The sequence below is a fragment of the Hemitrygon akajei genome, chromosome 24 (genome assembly GCF_048418815.1).
Source record: "Hemitrygon akajei chromosome 24, sHemAka1.3, whole genome shotgun sequence".
Taxonomy (NCBI): Eukaryota; Metazoa; Chordata; class Chondrichthyes; order Myliobatiformes; family Dasyatidae; genus Hemitrygon; species Hemitrygon akajei.
In genome coordinates, this window is record NC_133147.1 from 40,891,895 (window position 1) to 40,912,112 (window position 20,218).

General features: G+C 49.8%; 1 protein-coding gene across 1 annotated transcript in view; it reads right to left on the bottom strand.

The window, feature by feature from the left end:
- Window positions 1–18,257: 18,257 nt before the first annotated feature.
- Window positions 18,258–20,218, bottom strand: part of LOC140716028 (tumor protein p63-regulated gene 1-like protein) — a 48,294-nt gene continuing 46,333 nt past the window's right edge. The window contains exon 5 of the mRNA XM_073028687.1: window positions 18,258–18,868. Within this exon, the coding sequence (XP_072884788.1) occupies window positions 18,674–18,868 (195 nt within the window). The 3' untranslated portion in view covers window positions 18,258–18,673. The remainder of the gene's footprint in view (window positions 18,869–20,218) is intronic.

Consider the following 20,218-nt stretch of genomic DNA (forward strand, 5'->3'; position numbering starts at 1 on the left):
GGCAGTGTCTACGGACAGAGTAAGACACACAAAATGATGGAGGAACTCAGCAGGCCAGGCGGTGTCTACGGACAGAGTAACACACACAAAATGATGGAGGAACTCAGCAGGTCAGATGGTGTCTACGGACAGAGTAACACACACAAAATGCAGGAGGAACTCAGCAGGCCAGGCAGTGTCTATGGACAGAGTAACACACACAAAATGCTGGAGGAACTCAGCAGGTCAGACAGTGTCTACGGACAGAGTAACACACACAAAATGCTGGAGGAATTCAGCAGGTCAGACAGTGTCTATGGATAGAGTAACACACACAAAATGCTGGAGGAACTCAGCAGGTCAGACGGTGTCTCTGGACAGAGTACGACACACAAAATGATGGAGGAACTCAGCAGGCCAGGCAGTGTCTACGGACAGAGTAACACACACAAAATGATGGAGGAACTCAGCAGGTCAGACGGTGTCTACGGACAGAGTAACACAGACAAAATGCAGGAGGAACTCAGCAGGCCAGGCAGTGTCTATGGACAGAGTAACACACACAAAATGCTGGAGGAACTCAGCAGGTCAGACAGTGTCTACGGACAGAGTAACACACACAAAATGCTGGAGGAATTCAGCAGGTCAGACCGTGTCTATGGACAGAGTAACACACACAAAATGCTGGAGGAATTCAGCAGGTCAGACCGTGTCTATGGTCGGGGTAACACACACAAAATGCTGGAGGAACTCAGCAGGTCAGACAGTGTCTATGGACAGAGTAACACACACAAAATGCTGGAGGAACTCAGCGGGTCAGACAGTGTCTATGGACAGAGTAAGACAGACAAAATGCTGGAGGAACTCAGCAGGTCAGACAGTGTCTATGGATAGAGTAACACACACAAAATGCTGGAGGAACTCAGCAGGTCAGACGGTGTCTACGGACAGAGTAACACACACAAAATTCTGGAGGAACTCAGCAGGTCAGACGGTGTCTATGGACAGAGTAACACACACAAAATGCTGGAGGAACTCAGCAGGCCAGGCAGTGTCTACGGACAGAGTAACACGCACAAAATGCTGGAGGAACTCAGCAGGTCAGACAGTGTCTACGGACAGAGTAACACACAAAAAATTCAGGAGGAACTCAGCAGGCCAGGCAGTGTCTACGGACAGAGTAACACACACAAAATGCTGGAGGAACTCAGCAGGTCAGATGGTGTCTACGGACAGAGTAACACACACAAAATGCTGGAGGAACTCAGCAGGTCAGACGGTGTCTACGGACAGAGTAACACAGACAAAATGCTGGAGGAATTCAGCACGCCAGGCAGTGTCTACGGACAGAGTAACACACACAAAATGCTGGAGGAATTCAGCAGGTCAGACAGTGTCTATGGTCGGAGAAACACACACAAAATGCTGGAGGAACTCAGCAGGTCAGACAGTGTCTATGGACAGAGTAACACACACAAAATGCTGGAGGAACTCAGCAGGTCAGACAGTGTCTATGGACAGAGTAACACAGACAAAATGCTGGAGGAACTCAGCAGGTCAGACGGTGTCTATGGATAGAGTAACACACACAAAATTCTGGAGGAACTCAGCAGGTCAGATGGTGTCTATGGACAGAGTAACGCACACAAAATGCAGGAGGAACTCAGCAGGCCAGGCAGTGTCTACGGACAGAGTAACACACACAAAATGCTGGAGGAACTCAGCAGGTCAGACAGTGTCTACGGACAGAGTAACACACAAAAAATCCAGGAGGAACTCAGCAGGCCAGGCAGTGTCTACGGACAGAGTAACACACACAAAATGCTGGAGGAACTCAGCAGATCAGACAGTGTCTACGGACAGAGTAACACACACAAAATGCAGGAGGAACTCAGCAGGCCAGGCAGTGTCTACGGATAGAATAACACACACAAAATGCAGGAGGAACTCAGCAGGTCAGTTGGTGTCTATGGACTGAGTAACACACACAAAATGCTGGAGGAACTCAGCAGGTCAGTTGGTGTCTATGGACTGAGTAACACACACAAAATCCTGGAGGAACTCCACAGGTCAGACAGTGTCTATGGACAGAGTAACACAGACAAAATGCTGGAGGAACTCAGCAGGTCAGACAGTGTCTATGGATAGAGTAACACACACAAAATGCTGGAGGAACTCAGCAGGTCAGACGGTGTCTCTGGACAGAGTAACACACACAAAATGCTGGGGGAACTCAGCAGGTCAGACGGTGTCTACGGACAGAGTAACACACACAAAATGCTGAAGGAACTCAGCAGGTCAGACGGTGTCTATGGACAGAGTAACACACAAAATGCTGGAGGAACTCACAGGCCAGGCAGTGTCTACGGACAGAGTAAGACACACAAAATGCTGGAGGAACTCAGCAGGTCAGACAGTGTCTACGGACAGAGTAACACACACAAAATGCTGGAGGAACTCACAGGTCAGACGGTGTCTATGGACAGAGTAACACACAAAATGCTGGAGGAACTCACATGTCAGACGGTGTCTATGGACAGAGTAACACACACAAAATGCTGGAGGTACTCAGCAGGTCAGACGGTGTCTACAGACAGAGTAACACACACAAAATGCTGGGGGAGCTCAGCAGGTCAGACGGTGTCTATGGTCAGAGTAACACACACAAAATGCTGGAGGAACTCAGCAGGTCAGACAGTGTCTACGGACAGAGTAACACAGACAAAATGCCGGAGGAACACAGCAGGTCAGATGGTATCTACGGACAGAGTAACACACACAAAATGCTGGAGGAACTCAGCAGGTCAGACGGTGTCTACGGACAGAGTAACACACACAAAATGCTGGAGGAACTCAGCAGGTCAGACGGTGTCTACGGACAGAGTAACACACACAAAATGCTGAAGGAACTCAGCAGGTCAGACGGTGTCTATGGACAGAGTAACACACAGAAAATGCTGGAGGAACTCAGCACGCCAGGCAGTGTCTATGGACAGAGTAACACACACAAAATGCAGGAGGAACTCAGCAGGCCAGGCAGTGTCTACGGACAGAGTAAGACACACAAAATGCTGGAGGAACTCAGCAGGTCAGACAGTGTCTACGGACAGAGTAACACACACAAAATGATGGAGGAACTCAGCAGGCCAGGCAGTGTCTACGGACAGAGTAACACACACAAAATGATGGAGGAACTCAGCAGGTCAGACGGTGTCTACGGACAGAGTAACACACACAAAATGCAGGAGGAACTCAGCAGGCCAGGCAGTGTCTATGGACAGAGTAACACACACAAAATGCTGGAGGAACTCAGCAGGTCAGACAGTGTCTATGGTCGGAGTAACACACACAAAATGCTGGAGGAACTCAGCAGGTCAGACAGTGTCTATGGACAGAGTAACACACACAAAATGCTGGAGGAACTCAGCAGGTCAGACAGTGTCTATGGACAGAGTAACACAGACAAAATGCTGGAGGAACTCAGCAGGTCAGACAGTGTCTATGGATAGAGTAACACACACAAAATGCTGGAGGAACTCAGCAGGTCAGACGGTGTCTACGGACAGAGTAACACACACAAAATTCTGGAGGAACTCAGCAGGTCAGACGGTGTCTATGGACAGAGTAACAAACACAAAATGCAGGAGGAACTCAGCAGGCCAGGCAGTGTCTACGGACAGAGTAACACACACAAAATGCTGGAGGAACTCAGCAGGTCAGACAGTGTCTACGGACAGAGTAACACACAAAAAATTCAGGAGGAACTCAGCAGGCCAGGCAGTGTCTACGGACAGAGTAACACACACAAAATGCTGGAGGAACTCAGCAGGTCAGACAGTGTCTACGGACAGAGTAACACACACAAAATGCAGGAGGAACTCAGCAGGCCAGGCAGTGTCTACGGACAGAGTAACACACACAAAATGCAGGAGGAACTCAGCAGGCCAGGCAGTGTCTACGGACAGAGTAACACACACAAAATGCTGGGGGAACTCAGCAGGTCAGACGGTGTCTACGGACAGAGTAACAGACACAAAATGCTGAAGGAACTCAGCAGGTCAGACGGTGTCTATGGACAGAGTAACACACAAAATGCTGGAGGAACTCACAGGCCAGGCAGTGTCTACGGACAGAGTAAGACACACAAAATGCTGGAGGAACTCAGCAGGTCAGACAGTGTCTACGGACAGAGTAACACACACAAAATGCTGGAGGAACTCACAGGTCAGACGGTGTCTATGGACAGAGTAACACACAAAATGCTGGAGGAACTCACAGGTCAGACGGTGTCTATGGACAGAGTAACACACACAAAATGCTGGAGGAACTCAGCAGGTCAGACGGTGTCTACAGACAGAGTAACACACACAAAATGCTGGGGGAGCTCAGCAGGTCAGACGCTGTCTATGGTCAGAGTAACACACACAAAATGCTGGAGGAACTCAGCAGGTCAGACGGTGTCTACGGACAGAGTAACACACACAAAATGCTGGAGGAACTCAGCAGGTCAGACGGTGTCTACGGACAGAGTAACACACACAAAATGCTGAAGGAACTCAGCAGGTCAGACGGTGTCTATGGACAGAGTAACATACAGAAAATGCTGGAGGAACTCAGCACGCCAGGCAGTGTCTATGGACAGAGTAACACACACAAAATGCAGGAGGAACTCAGCAGGCCAGGCAGTGTCTACGGACAGAGTAAGACACACAAAATGATGGAGGAACTCAGCAGGCCAGGCGGTGTCTACGGACAGAGTAACACACACAAAATGATGGAGGAACTCAGCAGGTCAGATGGTGTCTACGGACAGAGTAACACACACAAAATGCAGGAGGAACTCAGCAGGCCAGGCAGTGTCTATGGACAGAGTAACACACACAAAATGCTGGAGGAACTCAGCAGGTCAGACAGTGTCTACGGACAGAGTAACACACACAAAATGCTGGAGGAATTCAGCAGGTCAGACAGTGTCTATGGATAGAGTAACACACACAAAATGCTGGAGGAACTCAGCAGGTCAGACGGTGTCTCTGGACAGAGTAACACACACAAAATGCTGGGGGAACTCAGCAGGTCAGACGGTGTCTACGGACAGAGTAACACACACAAAATGCTGAAGGAACTCAGCAGGTCAGACGGTGTCTATGGACAGAGTAACACACAAAATGCTGGAGGAACTCACAGGCCAGGCAGTGTCTACGGACAGAGTAAGACACACAAAATGCTGGAGGAACTCAGCAGGTCAGACAGTGTCTACGGACAGAGTAACACACACAAAATGCTGGAGGAACTCACAGGTCAGACGGTGTCTATGGACAGAGTAACACACAAAATGCTGGAGGAACTCACATGTCAGACGGTGTCTATGGACAGAGTAACACACACAAAATGCTGGAGGTACTCAGCAGGTCAGACGGTGTCTACAGACAGAGTAACACACACAAAATGCTGGGGGAGCTCAGCAGGTCAGACGGTGTCTATGGTCAGAGTAACACACACAAAATGCTGGAGGAACTCAGCAGGTCAGACAGTGTCTACGGACAGAGTAACACAGACAAAATGCCGGAGGAACACAGCAGGTCAGATGGTATCTACGGACAGAGTAACACACACAAAATGCTGGAGGAACTCAGCAGGTCAGACGGTGTCTACGGACAGAGTAACACACACAAAATGCTGGAGGAACTCAGCAGGTCAGACGGTGTCTACGGACAGAGTAACACACACAAAATGCTGAAGGAACTCAGCAGGTCAGACGGTGTCTATGGACAGAGTAACACACAGAAAATGCTGGAGGAACTCAGCACGCCAGGCAGTGTCTATGGACAGAGTAACACACACAAAATGCAGGAGGAACTCAGCAGGCCAGGCAGTGTCTACGGACAGAGTAAGACACACAAAATGCTGGAGGAACTCAGCAGGTCAGACAGTGTCTACGGACAGAGTAACACACACAAAATGATGGAGGAACTCAGCAGGCCAGGCAGTGTCTACGGACAGAGTAACACACACAAAATGATGGAGGAACTCAGCAGGTCAGACGGTGTCTACGGACAGAGTAACACACACAAAATGCAGGAGGAACTCAGCAGGCCAGGCAGTGTCTATGGACAGAGTAACACACACAAAATGCTGGAGGAACTCAGCAGGTCAGACAGTGTCTATGGTCGGAGTAACACACACAAAATGCTGGAGGAACTCAGCAGGTCAGACAGTGTCTATGGACAGAGTAACACACACAAAATGCTGGAGGAACTCAGCAGGTCAGACAGTGTCTATGGACAGAGTAACACAGACAAAATGCTGGAGGAACTCAGCAGGTCAGACAGTGTCTATGGATAGAGTAACACACACAAAATGCTGGAGGAACTCAGCAGGTCAGACGGTGTCTACGGACAGAGTAACACACACAAAATTCTGGAGGAACTCAGCAGGTCAGACAGTGTCTACGGACAGAGTAACACACAAAAAATTCAGGAGGAACTCAGCAGGCCAGGCAGTGTCTACGGACAGAGTAACACACACAAAATGCTGGAGGAACTCAGCAGGTCAGACAGTGTCTACGGACAGAGTAACACACACAAAATGCAGGAGGAACTCAGCAGGCCAGGCAGTGTCTACGGACAGAGTAACACACACAAAATGCAGGAGGAACTCAGCAGGCCAGGCAGTGTCTACAGACAGAGTAACACACACAAAATGCTGGGGGAACTCAGCAGGTCAGACGGTGTCTACGGACAGAGTAACACACACAAAATGCTGAAGGAACTCAGCAGGTCAGACGGTGTCTATGGACAGAGTAACACACAAAATGCTGGAGGAACTCACAGGCCAGGCAGTGTCTACGGACAGAGTAAGACACACAAAATGCTGGAGGAACTCAGCAGGTCAGACAGTGTCTACGGACAGAGTAACACACACAAAATGCTGGAGGAACTCACAGGTCAGACGGTGTCTATGGACAGAGTAACACACAAAATGCTGGAGGAACTCACAGGTCAGACGGTGTCTATGGACAGAGTAACACACACAAAATGCTGGAGGAACTCAGCAGGTCAGACGGTGTCTACAGACAGAGTAACACACACAAAATGCTGGGGGAGCTCAGCAGGTCAGACGCTGTCTATGGTCAGAGTAACACACACAAAATGCTGGAGGAACTCAGCAGGTCAGACGGTGTCTACGGACAGAGTAACACACACAAAATGCTGGAGGAACTCAGCAGGTCAGACGGTGTCTACGGACAGAGTAACACACACAAAATGCTGAAGGAACTCAGCAGGTCAGACGGTGTCTATGGACAGAGTAACATACAGAAAATGCTGGAGGAACTCAGCACGCCAGGCAGTGTCTATGGACAGAGTAACACACACAAAATGCAGGAGGAACTCAGCAGGCCAGGCAGTGTCTACGGACAGAGTAAGACACACAAAATGATGGAGGAACTCAGCAGGCCAGGCGGTGTCTACGGACAGAGTAACACACACAAAATGATGGAGGAACTCAGCAGGTCAGATGGTGTCTACGGACAGAGTAACACACACAAAATGCAGGAGGAACTCAGCAGGCCAGGCAGTGTCTATGGACAGAGTAACACACACAAAATGCTGGAGGAACTCAGCAGGTCAGACAGTGTCTACGGACAGAGTAACACACACAAAATGCTGGAGGAATTCAGCAGGTCAGACCGTGTCTATGTACAGAGTAACACACACAAAATGCTGGAGGAATTCAGCAGGTCAGACCGTGTCTATGGTCGGAGTAACACACACAAAATGCTGGAGGATATCAGCAGGTCAGACAGTGTCTACGGACAGAGTAACACACACAAAATGCTGGAGGAATTCAGCAGGTCAGACCGTGTCTATGGACAGAGTAACACACACAAAATGCTGGAGGAATTCAGCAGGTCAGACCGTGTCTATGGTCGGCGTAACACACACAAAATGCTGGAGGATATCAGCAGGTCAGACAGTGTCTATGGACAGAGTAACACAGACAAAATGCTGGAGGATCTCAGCAGGTCAAACAGTGTCTATGGATAGAGTAACACACACAAAATGCTGGAGGATCTCAGCAGGACAGACGGTGTCTACGGACAGAGTAACACACACAAAATGCTGGAGGAACTCAGCAGGTCAGACAGTGTCTACGGACAGAGTAACACACAAAAAATTCAGGAGGAACTCAGCAGGTCAGACAGTGTCTACGGACAGAGTAACACACACAAAATGCAGGAGGAACTCAGCAGGCCAGGCAGTGTCTACTGACAGAGTAACACACACAAAATGCAGGAGGAACTCAGCAGGCCAGGCAGTGTCTATGGATAGAGTAACACACACAAAATGCTGGAGGAACTCAGCAGGTCAGACGGTGTCTCTGGACAGAGTAACACACACAAAATGCTGAAGGAACTCAGCAGGTCAGACGGTGTCTATGGATAGAGTAACACACAAAATGCTGGAGGAACTCACAGGCCAGGCAGTGTCTACGGACAGAGTAAGACACACAAAATGCTGGAGGAACTCAGCAGGTCAGACAGTGTCTATGGACAGAGTAACACACACAAAATGCTGGAGGAACTCACAGGTCAGACGGTGTCTATGGACAGAGTAACACACAAAATGCTGGAGGAACTCACAGGTCAGACGGTGTCTATGGACAGAGTAACACACACAAAATGCTGGAGGAACTCAGCAGGTCAGACGGTGTCTACAGACAGAGTAACACACACAAAATGCTGGGGGAGCTCAGCAGGTCAGACGGTGTCTATGGTCAGAGTAACACAGACAAAATGCCGGAGGAACACAGCAGGTCAGACGGTATCTACGGACAGAGTAACACACAAAATGCTGGAGGAACTCACAGGCCAGGCAGTGTCTACGGACAGAGTAAGACACACAAAATGCTGGAGGAACTCAGCAGGTCAGACAGTGTCTACGGACAGAGTAACACACACAAAATGCTGGAGGAACTCACAGGTCAGACGGTGTCTATGGACAGAGTAACACACAAAATGCTGGAGGAACTCACAGGTCAGACGGTGTCTATGGACAGAGTAACACACACAAAATGCTGGAGGAACTCACAGGTCAGACGGTGTCTACGGACAGAGTAACACACACAAAATGCTGGAGGAACTCAGCAGGTCAGACAGTGTCTACGGACAGAGTAACACACAAAAAATTCAGGAGGAACTCAGCAGGTCAGACAGTGTCTACGGACAGAGTAACACACACAAAATGCAGGAGGAACTCAGCAGGCCAGGCAGTGTCTACTGACAGAGTAACACACACAAAATGCAGGAGGAACTCAGCAGGCCAGGCAGTGTCTATGGATAGAGTAACACACACAAAATGCTGGAGGAACTCAGCAGGTCAGACGGTGTCTCTGGACAGAGTAACACACACAAAATGCTGAAGGAACTCAGCAGGTCAGACGGTGTCTATGGATAGAGTAACACACAAAATGCTGGAGGAACTCACAGGCCAGGCAGTGTCTACGGACAGAGTAACACACACAAAATGCTGGAGGAACTCAGCAGGTCAGACAGTGTCTATGGACAGAGTAACACACACAAAATGCTGGAGGAACTCACAGGTCAGACGGTGTCTATGGACAGAGTAACACACAAAATGCTGGAGGAACTCACAGGTCAGACGGTGTCTATGGACAGAGTAACACACACAAAATGCTGGAGGAACTCAGCAGGTCAGACGGTGTCTACAGACAGAGTAACACACACAAAATGCTGGGGGAGCTCAGCAGGTCAGACGGTGTCTATGGTCAGAGTAACACAGACAAAATGCTGGAGGAACTCAGCAGGTCAGACGGTGTCTACGGACAGAGTAACACACACAAAATGCTGGAGGAATTCAGCACGCCAGGCAGTGTCTACGGACAGAGTAACACACACAAAATGCTGGGGGAGCTCAGCAGGTCAGACGGTGTCTACGGACAGAGTAACACACACAAAATGCTGGAGGAACTCAGCAGGTCAGACGGTGTCTACAGAGAGAGTAACACACACAAAATGCTGGAGGAACTCAGCAGGTCAGACGGTGTCTACGGACAGAGTAACACACACAAAATGCTGGACGAACTCAGCAGGTCAGACGGTGTCTACGGACAGAGTAACACACACAAAATGCTGGATGAATTCAGCAGGTCAGACCGTGTCTATGGACAGAGTAACACACACAAAATGCTGGAGGAATTCAGCAGGTCAGACCGTGTCTATGGTCGGAGTAACACACACAAAATGCTGGAGGAACTCAGCAGGTCAGACGGTGTCTACGGACAGAGTAACACACACAAAATGCTGGAGGAACTCAGCAGGTCAGACGGTGTCTACAGAGAGAGTAACACACACAAAATGCTGGAGGAACTCAGCAGGTCAGACGGTGTCTACGGACAGAGTAACACACACAAAATGCTGGACGAACTCAGCAGGTCAGACGGTGTCTACGGACAGAGTAACACACACAAAATGCTGGAGGAATTCAGCACGCCAGGCAGTGTCTACGGACAGAGTAACACACACAAAATGCTGGAGGAACTCAGCAGGTCAGACGGTGTCTACGGACAGAGTAACACACACAAAATGCTGGAGGAATTCAGCACGCCAGGCAGTGTCTACGGACAGAGTAACACACACAAAATGCTGGGGGAGCTCAGCAGGTCAGACGGTGTCTACGGACAGAGTAACACACACAAAATGCTGGAGGAACTCAGCAGGTCAGACGGTGTCTACAGAGAGAGTAACACACACAAAATGCTGGAGGAACTCAGCAGGTCAGACGGTGTCTACGGACAGAGTAACACACACAAAATGCTGGACGAACTCAGCAGGTCAGACGGTGTCTACGGACAGAGTAACACACACAAAATGCTGGATGAATTCAGCAGGTCAGACCGTGTCTATGGACAGAGTAACACACACAAAATGCTGGAGGAATTCAGCAGGTCAGACCGTGTCTATGGTCGGAGTAACACACACAAAATGCTGGAGGAACTCAGCAGTTCAGACAGTGTCTATGGACAGAGTAACACACACAAAATTCTGGAGGAACTCAGTAGGTCAGACAGTGTCTATGGACAGAGTAACACAGACAAAATGCTGGAGGAACTCAGCAGGTCAGACAGTGTCTATGGACAGAGTAACACACACAAAATGCTGGAGGAACTCAGCAGGTCAGACGGTGTCTACAGACAGAGTAACACACACAAAATGCTGGGGGAGCTCAGCAGGTCAGACGGTGTCTATGGTCAGAGTAACACAGACAAAATGCCGGAGGAACACAGCAGGTCAGACGGTATCTACGGACAGAGTAACACACAAAATGCTGGAGGAACTCACAGGCCAGGCAGTGTCTACGGACAGAGTAAGACACACAAAATGCTGGAGGAACTCAGCAGGTCAGACAGTGTCTACGGACAGAGTAACACACACAAAATGCTGGAGGAACTCACAGGTCAGACGGTGTCTATGGACAGAGTAACACACAAAATGCTGGAGGAACTCACAGGTCAGACGGTGTCTATGGACAGAGTAACACACACAAAATGCTGGAGGAACTCAGCAGGTCAGACAGTGTCTACAGACAGAGTAACACACACAAAATGCTGGGGGAGCTCAGCAGGTCAGACGGTGTCTATGGTCAGAGTAACACACACAAAATGCTGGAGGAACTCAGCAGGTCTGTCAGTGTCTACGGACAGAGTAACACAGACAAAATGCCGGAGGAACTCAGCAGGTCAGACGGTATCTACGGACAGAGTAACACACACAAAATGCTGGAGGAACTCAGCAGGTCAGACGGTGTCTACGGACAGAGTAACACACACAAAATGCTGGAGGAACTCAGCACGCCAGGCAGTGTCTATGGACAGAGTAACACACACAAAATGCAGGAGGAACTCAGCAGGCCAGGCAGTGTCTACGGACAGAGTAAGACACACAAAATGATGGAGGAACTCAGCAGGCCAGGCAGTGTCTACGGACAGAGTAACACACACAAAATGATGGAGGAACTCAGCAGGTCAGACGGTGTCTACGGACAGAGTAACACACACAAAATGCAGGAGGAACTCAGCAGGCCAGGCAGTGTCTATGGACAGAGTAACACACACAAAATGCTGGAGGAACTCAGCAGGTCAGACAGTGTCTACGGACAGAGTAACACACACAAAATGCAGGAGGAACTCAGCAGGCCAGGCAGTGTCTACGGACAGAGTAACACACACAAAATGCTGGAGGAACTCAGCAGGTCAGACAGTGTCTACGGACAGAGTAACACACACAAAATGCAGGAGGAACTCAGCAGGTCAGACGGTGTCTACGGACAGAGTAACACACACAAAATGCTGGAGGAACTCAGCAGGTCAGACGGTGTCTATGGTCAGAGTAACACACACAAAATGCTGGAGGAACTCAGCAGGTCAGACGGTGTCTACGGACAGAGTAACACACACAAAATGCTGGAGGAACTCAGCAGGTCAGACGGTGTCTACAGAGAGAGTAACACACACAAAATGCTGGAGGAACTCAGCAGGTCAGACGGTGTCTACGGACAGAGTAACACACACAAAATGCTGGACGAACTCAGCAGGTCAGACGGTGTCTACGGACAGAGTAACACACACAAAATGCTGGAGGAATTCAGCAGGCCAGGCAGTGTCTACGGACAGAGTAACACACACAAAATGCTGGAGGAACTCAGCAGGTCAGACAGTGTCTACGGACAGAGTAACACACACAAAATGCAGGAGGAACTCAGCAGGTCAGACGGTGTCTACGGACAGAGTAACACACACAAAATGCTGGAGGAACTCAGCAGGTCAGACGGTGTCTATGGTCAGAGTAACACACACAAAATGCTGGAGGAACTCAGCAGGTCAGACGGTGTCTACGGACAGAGTAACACACACAAAATGCTGGAGGAACTCAGCAGGTCAGACGGTGTCTACAGAGAGAGTAACACACACAAAATGCTGGAGGAACTCAGCAGGTCAGACGGTGTCTACGGACAGAGTAACACACACAAAATGCTGGACGAACTCAGCAGGTCAGACGGTGTCTACGGACAGAGTAGCACACACAAAATGCTGGAGGAATTCAGCACGCCAGGCAGTGTCTACGGACAGAGTAACACACACAAAATGCTGGAGGAACTCAGCAGGTCAGACGGTGTCTACGGACAGAGTAACACACACAAAATGCTGGAGGAATTCAGCACGCCAGGCAGTGTCTACGGACAGAGTAACACACACAAAATGCTGGGGGAGCTCAGCAGGTCAGACGGTGTCTACGGACAGAGTAACACACACAAAATGCTGGAGGAACTCAGCAGGTCAGACGGTGTCTACAGAGAGAGTAACACACACAAAATGCTGGAGGAACTCAGCAGGTCAGACGGTGTCTACGGACAGAGTAACACACACAAAATGCTGGACGAACTCAGCAGGTCAGACGGTGTCTACGGACAGAGTAACACACACAAAATGCTGGATGAATTCAGCAGGTCAGACCGTGTCTATGGACAGAGTAACACACACAAAATGCTGGAGGAATTCAGCAGGTCAGACCGTGTCTATGGTCGGAGTAACACACACAAAATGCTGGAGGAACTCAGCAGTTCAGACAGTGTCTATGGACAGAGTAACACGCACAAAATTCTGGAGGAACTCAGTAGGTCAGACAGTGTCTATGGACAGAGTAACACAGACAAAATGCTGGAGGAACTCAGCAGGTCAGACAGTGTCTATGGATAGAGTAACACACACAAAATGCTGGAGGAACTCAGCAGGTCAGACGGTGTCTACGGACAGAGTAACACACACAAAATTCTGAAGGAACTCAGCAGGTCAGACGGTGTCTATGGACAGAGTAACACACACAAAATGCAGGAGGAACTCAGCAGGCCAGGCAGTGTCTACGGACAGAGTAACACACACAAAATGCTGGAGGAACTCAGCAGGTCAGACAGTGTCTACGGACAGAGTAACACACAAAAAATTCAGGAGGAACTCAGCAGGCCAGGCAGTGACTATGGACAGAGTAACACACACAAAATGCTGGAGGAACTCAGCAGGTCAGACAGTGTCTACGGACAGAGTAACACACACAAAATGCAGGAGGAACTCAGCAGGCCAGGCAGTGTCTACGGACAGAGTAACACACACAAAATGCAGGAGGTACTCAGCAGGTCAGTTGGTGTCTATGGACTGAGTAACACACACAAAATGCTGAAGGAACTCAGCAGTTCAGACGGAGTCTATGGTCAGAGTAACACACACAAAATGCTGGAGGAACTCAGCAGGTCAGACGGTGTCTGTGGTCAGAGTTACACACGCAAAATGCTGGAGGAACTCAGCAGGTCAGACAGTGTCTATGGACAGAGTAACACACACAAAATGCCGGAGGAACTCAGCCGGTCAGTCGGTGTCTATGGTCAGAGTAACACACACAAAATGCTGGAGGAACTCAGCAGGTCAGACGGTGTCTACGGACAGAGTAACACACACAAAATGCCGGAGGAACTCAGCCGGTCAGTCGGTGTCTACGGACAGAGTAACAGACACAAAATGCTGGAGGAACTCAGCCGGTCAGTCGGTGTCTACGGACAGAGTAACACACACAAAATGCTGGAGGAACTCAGCAGGTCAGACGGTGTCTACGGACAGAGTAACACACACAAAATGCCGGAGGAACTCAGCCGGTCAGTCGGTGTCTACGGACAGAGTAACAGACACAAAATGCTGGAGGAACTCAGCAGGTCAGACGGTGTCTACGGACAGAGTAACACACACAAAATGCCGGAGGAACTCAGCCGGTCAGTCGGTGTCTACGGACAGAGTAACAGACACAAAATGCTGGAGGAACTCAGCCGGTCAGTCGGTGTCTACGGACAGAGTAACACACACAAAATGCCGGAGGAACTCAGCAGGTCAGACGGTGCCTACAGACAGAGTAACACACACAAAATGCCGGAGGAACTCAGCCGGTCAGTCAGTGTCTATGGACAGAGTAACACACACAAAATGCTGGAGGAACTCAGCAGGTCAGACAGTGTCTATGGACAGAGTAACACACACAAAATGCCGGAGGATCTCAGCCGGTCAGACAGTGTCTACGGACAGAGTAACACACACAAAATGCCGGAGGAACTCAGCCGGTCAGTCAGTGTCTATGGATAAAAGTGGCCAGTCAACATCTCAGACCAAGGCCCTTCATTCAGGGTGGAGGATCAACACCTTGTATTCCATCTGTGTTGTCTCCAACCTGATGGCATGAACATCAATTTCTCGAACTTCCAGTAATTTCCCCCCCTTCTTCACCATTCCCCATTCCTGTTTCCATCTCTCACCTTATCTCCTTACCTGCTCGTCACCTCTCTCTGATCCTCCTCTCCTTCCCTTTCTTCCATGGTCTTCTGTTCTCTCCTGCCAGATTCCCCCTTCTCCAACCCTTTATCTCTTTCACCTTTCAACTTCCCAGCTCTTTACCTCAACCCCTCCCTCTCTCCCAGTTTCACCTGCCACCTCGTACTTCCCCCTTGCCTCCATCCACTTCCTTTCTTTGCCTTCTCCTGGTCCTTTCCAGTCCTGATGACAAGAGACAGGATCAACAGTCCCATGGGGGAGCCCGTTTGTTCGAGATGGATTTCGGAAGGTGGCTGTGCTTTCATGCAGACCGAGGGCCCAGCGCACGAGTTAATGACAACTTTAACTATTCCGCACATTTGGACAGGATTAACTGTAATGGGCCCTTTTCAATTCTCTCCTTTTCTTTTTCCTACTACCTGTTCAGTAAAGCTGACATTTGTAAATATACTTTCTTCATAATTGTATGCAGTGTTAATTCTTACCAACGGTTGATTGCATGGGGGGCAGTGTTTACACAGTATTCTCGCAGATCGGGTTTGAGTGGGTGAAATATGCCAACTTCCCTCTTTTGGTGGGAGCCAAGTATTACCAAGCCTCGACACACAGAGTCTGTAAAGCTGGTCTTCTCACCAGTGAGTCCAGTGGCTGTTAACGAAGGGCGAATGGTCAGCTTCTGTGTATATATTTAAGGTGGGAGTTGATCGTTTCCTGAACGGTCAGGGAATCAAGGGATATGGCAAGAAGGCAGCTGTATGGGGTTGAGTGGGATCCAGGATCAGCCATGATGGAATGGCGGTGCAGACTCGATGAGCTGAATGGCTTAATTCTGCTCCTATGTCGTATGCTCTTGTAGAAAGGTGACCAAAACTGCACGCAATGCTTCAGATTAGGTGAAACTCCTCTTCACCAGGCACCTCTAGAGATGCAGCTCATCAGCCCCTCGTGAACAGCTGCTGAGAAAACCATCTTTCCAGACTCTAGGAAAAAGATTGAAAGAGTACAGAGAAAGTTTATGAGGATGTTGCTGGAACTTGAGGACCTGAGTTATTGAATAGGTTAAAACTTTATTCCCTGACGAGGTGTTCCGTCAGACCCTGTGGAAGGCAGGTTAGATTAAGGGGACTTTTGATAGAGCTATACAGAACTGTGAGGGGGGCATTCTGGGTAAATGCGAATAGGCTTTTGCACTGAGGTGAGGTGAGACCACAACTAGTCACACCTCCAACCTCATGGGTTAAAGGTGAAACAGAACATTACTGAGGGGAGCATGCAGGGTAACTTCTTCACTCAGATGGAAGTGAGAGTGTAGTTGTTACGTACCCCGTAACTGGGCGTCTTACCAGCAAAAACAGAAGTATCCGTTGGAGTCTGGTACTATTTTCCAAACAGTGTTTATTAGTAAAATATACAAATCAATATCAACAATGCAAATGTACAGATAATACACGTTAGCAATGCTAAACCTAAAAGTGTGGGTATAATAATAATCAATAATAAACAAGCTCTATCGATGTCTAGGGGACAATGAATTGTCATATGTGAATATAAAGTTCAGTTCAGTTCATACAGGCTGAGGTAGTTGTTGGTCGATGTGTTGTAATTGTTGGAGAGAGAGAGAGCAAACAGTGACAGCTATTGTCTTGCAAACCTTCCTTTACGATCTTGATCCGTCGATGTGTTGTTGTGGCCATTCAGGTATGACCCCTCTGTCCTTTAGCTAGACCGTTCTTCTATGGTGGACTCGTCACCCAGGCAAGGGTGGACACACACACAAGCCCCCACCGGCCTCGCTATAAACACTGTGAGTTAAAATTGACCGATCCTTCGTTCGGTCTCCGATGCCCCACACTTTCTCGTGGGTTTCTGATGCTCACTAGCGTGTCTCTTGGTGCGTCTGAGGGGTGTCTCCCCAGACCTCACTTTTATCCCTACTCACGGGGTCTCAGGTGTCAATCAGTTTTGAATGGCTTAGCCCATCAAACCAGCCCACTCCGGCTGTCCACTGAGGAGTTTTAATGAACAGAATGGTACCAAGTAAACAGCCCTCTCCGGAGCCGTGAGTCTTACAGGAGTCATAATATGGTCTCTCTCCCCCGGTGTTCTCTCACCCTTGTCTGAAGCAAATGTTCCAGTCCCAGTATGTTTTTGTTCCATCTCTTTCTCTCTCATTAGCAGCCTGGCAACAGTAACGGTTTGTAATTCTCCCAGGGGAGGGGGACATGGGCAACCCTGCACCCTTCTGCCCATCAGAGCTGTTCATCCTTCGTAACAGCAGTGAAATGAAAGCTGCCAGCGTAAGTGGTGAATGCAATTTTGTTTTCAAAGTTTGGATGGGTACGTGGATGGAACGAGAGTGAAGGGATGTGGTCCTGGTGCGGGTCAATAGGACCAGGCAGTTTAAACGATTCTGCACGGACTAGGCCGGGTGAGGGGCCTGTTTCTGAGCTGTAAGTTTTCCATCGCACTACGACTCTAAGGCAAGGGAATGGGGTTGAGAGGGTAATCAATCAGCCATGATCGATGGGCCAATTGGTCTAATTCTGCTCCTATGTCTTGTGGTCCTAGTCTTCCTATCAGCATTCCATAACTCTCAATCGTGTACCGGGGACAATTATGCCGCACACTCTTGGGATGTAGGTGGAAATTGGAGCATCCGTTGAGAACACTAGTTCCAGGGGAACAGTGGAGCAGGACGTGGAATTCCATTTGGAATTAGCTTATTATTGTTGCATGTGCCAAACAGTGATAACTTGTCTGGAATCAGTTCACTCTAACTTTTATTGACAGCTGGACGGACCAGTTATTGCTGTGAGCCTGAAAACGGTGTGCCACTTCTAACGGTTTTTGTGATATGCATATCATGAATATTTAGAATGAAAATTGAAAAATTAGATTCTTTTTCATTTTATTTATTAATGGACGTAGAAATATACAAAATACAGTACGAGGAAAACCTGACCCCCTGGGAGTTTCATGCACAAAGGTTACAGAGAACGATGCGCTAAACAAACAAACCGAAACATCCAGGGGGCAGCCGTTCGACGGGCAAAGCCACCTTAAGGAGAGAGGTCAGAGGAGAATGGCCAGACTGGTTCAAGTTGACAGGAAGCCAACAGTTACTCAAATAAACACTCGCTACAACTATGTTGAGCTGAAGAGCTTCTCTAAACACACACACGGCTAACCTCGAGGTGGATGCGCTGCAGCAGAAGGAGACTATGAACACACACTCAGCGTCCACTTTGTCGGCTAATAAAGAGGCCATTGGCTGTACTCTGGTGTTGAGAGTGGACTGCTGTGACTTCTAGAAGCCAAAGAGCCCCCGGGGTTTGGCGTAACCCAGCTGTGACCAGTTGCTGAAGGCAGACACCAGGCCGAGAAAGGTCTCCATCTGGATCGGTTTCTCCAGCAGAAGGGGGCCATTGGCTCGGCCGGGGAGGGGCTGGTTCCGGTGCGCGGTCAGTGCCAGGCTGGTCAGCTCGGTGCGGAAACGCTGCATCTGTGGGGCAGGAGAGAAGGTGAGTGAGATGGAGAGCGATGGAAAGAGGGAAGGGTGAGGGAGAGAATGGGGATCGGGGCAGAGATTGGTAGAGTGTAAGAGGTGGATAGGGAGAAAGGGGAGTGTGTGGGGATGGAGAGGGGCAAGTTGGAGGCGGAGGATGCTGTGAGGAGAGAGGGAGGGGTAGTTGGGGGAAGTGAGAGGAAGTTGCTGCCGTAGGAGTTGTGGGAATGGAAGGGGCTGGTGGTCCAGGTGGATTGGAGACTGGGTGGGAGGGCGGGAGAAGGGGAAGGCAGGCCGATGGTGGAAGGGTGTGGAGGGAAACCCAGGTGGGGGTAGAGAAAAGGGAGGGGTGGCCGGCTGAGGGTTAGATGGAAGGGAGGGTGTTGGAGAGTGGCTAGGCCAAGGGGCGGTCAAGCTGGTAAGGCCCAGTGAGATCAGAGAGGCCATGAGATATAAGGAGGTGCAGGATTTTAATGGCATGGAGGAAAGTTGGGGGTTGGCCGGAGGTGAGAGGGAGTGAGGTCGGAGGAAAGAGGAAGAGAGCAAAAGAAAGAAGGATATGGAAAGAGAGAGTGTGGAGAACGAAGGTGAGAGATTGAAGGCTGTGGTGAGAGAATGCTGGGAAGAGGGTGTGGTATGGAGTGAGGCCTCAGTGTGGTATGGAGTGAGGCCTCAGTGTGGTATGGAGTGAGGCCTCAGTGTGGTATGGAGTGAGCCCTCAGTGTGGTATGGAATGAGGCCTCGGTGTGGTATGGAGTGAGGCAGTGTGGTATGGAGTGAGGCCTCAGTGTGGTATGGAGTGAGGCCTCAGTGTGGTATGGAGTGAGGCCTCGGTGTGGTATGGAGTGAGGCCTCGGTGTGGTATGGAGTGAGGCAGTGTGGTATGCAGTGAGGCCTCGGTGTGGTATGGAGTGAGGCCTCGGTGTGGTATGGAGTGAGGCCTCGGTGTGGTATGGAATGAGGCCTCAGTGTGGTATGGAGTGAGGCCTCAGTGTGGTATGGAGTGAGGCCTCGGTGTGGTATGGAGTGAGGCCTCGGTGTGGTATGGAGTGAGGCCTCAGTGTGGTATGGAGTGAGGCCTCAGTATGGTATGGAGTGAGGCCTCGGTGTGGTATGGAGTGAGGCCTCTGTGTGGTATGGAATGAGGCCTCGGTGTGGTATGGAATGAGGCCTCGGTGTGGTATGGATTGAGGCCTCGCTGTGGTATGGAGTGAGGCCTCAGTGTGGTATGGAGTGAGGCCTCGGTGTGGTATGGAGTGAGGCCTCGGTGTGGTATGGATTGAGGCCTCGGTGTGGTATGGAGTGAGGCCTCAGTGTGGTGTGGAGTGAGGCCTCGGTGTGGTATGG